Below are 613 nucleotides of genomic sequence, written 5' to 3'. Positions count from 1 at the left end.
GGGACAACCGCGCTGAACCGGACCGGACCGGACCAGAGATGTTCTGACACAGAGACCAGCATGTGAAGAGCAACGGTACCGGCGGGTACTGGACTTTATGCACCGGTCTGATACTTAGTTTATCTTGAAAGAAAATCTACTTTAAAGTGCCCATATTATGAAAGAAATCCCTTTTTCTGGTGATTTGGGGTGTTATTTTGTGTCTCTGGTGCTTCCACACACATACACACTTTAATAAACCATCCATGGTGTTCTGAGTGAGATCTGGTTTCTGAATGTGTCCTCCTTCAGTCTCCTGGTGAGCTGGTCAACATCTGCACGGCTTTCTACGTCACTAGCCGAAACCAGGGGCCTAGGAGGCTAACCGTTAGCATGCTAGCTGGTTCTCAATAGCAAAGCACTGCTACAACACACACTAGTTCACCATAATCTCCAGAAGAACTCCTTCCATGTGCTCCCTGGTCTAGAAGAAGTCTCCGCAGCCTCCCAGCTGATCCTGACTTGGAACTGACTGAAGTTGGAGAAACAGCCTTTCTTTTACTGTCTATGGAGCTAGCTGACATGATCTACATCTGAGCTACTGAGCATGTGCGAGTGCAATCAAAGATAGTAC

At 47.5% G+C, this 613-nt stretch overlaps 1 protein-coding gene across 1 annotated transcript in view; it reads left to right on the top strand.

Annotated features, from left to right (window-relative positions):
- The window catches only part of timm9 (translocase of inner mitochondrial membrane 9 homolog), a 2,416-nt gene extending 2,213 nt beyond the window's left edge, over positions 1–203 (top strand). Inside the window, exon 4 of the mRNA XM_028566344.1 lies at positions 1–203. This exon is cut by the window's left edge and continues 119 nt beyond it. Within this exon, the coding sequence (XP_028422145.1) occupies positions 1–16 (16 nt within the window). The 3' untranslated portion in view covers positions 17–203.
- The last annotated feature ends 410 nt before the right edge of the window (positions 204–613 follow it).

The sequence above is a fragment of the Perca flavescens genome, chromosome 20, assembly GCF_004354835.1.
Source record: "Perca flavescens isolate YP-PL-M2 chromosome 20, PFLA_1.0, whole genome shotgun sequence".
Taxonomy (NCBI): Eukaryota; Metazoa; Chordata; class Actinopteri; order Perciformes; family Percidae; genus Perca; species Perca flavescens.
Note: the sequence above shows the minus strand (reverse complement) of the source record. Positions and strands in the feature narration are given on the sequence as shown.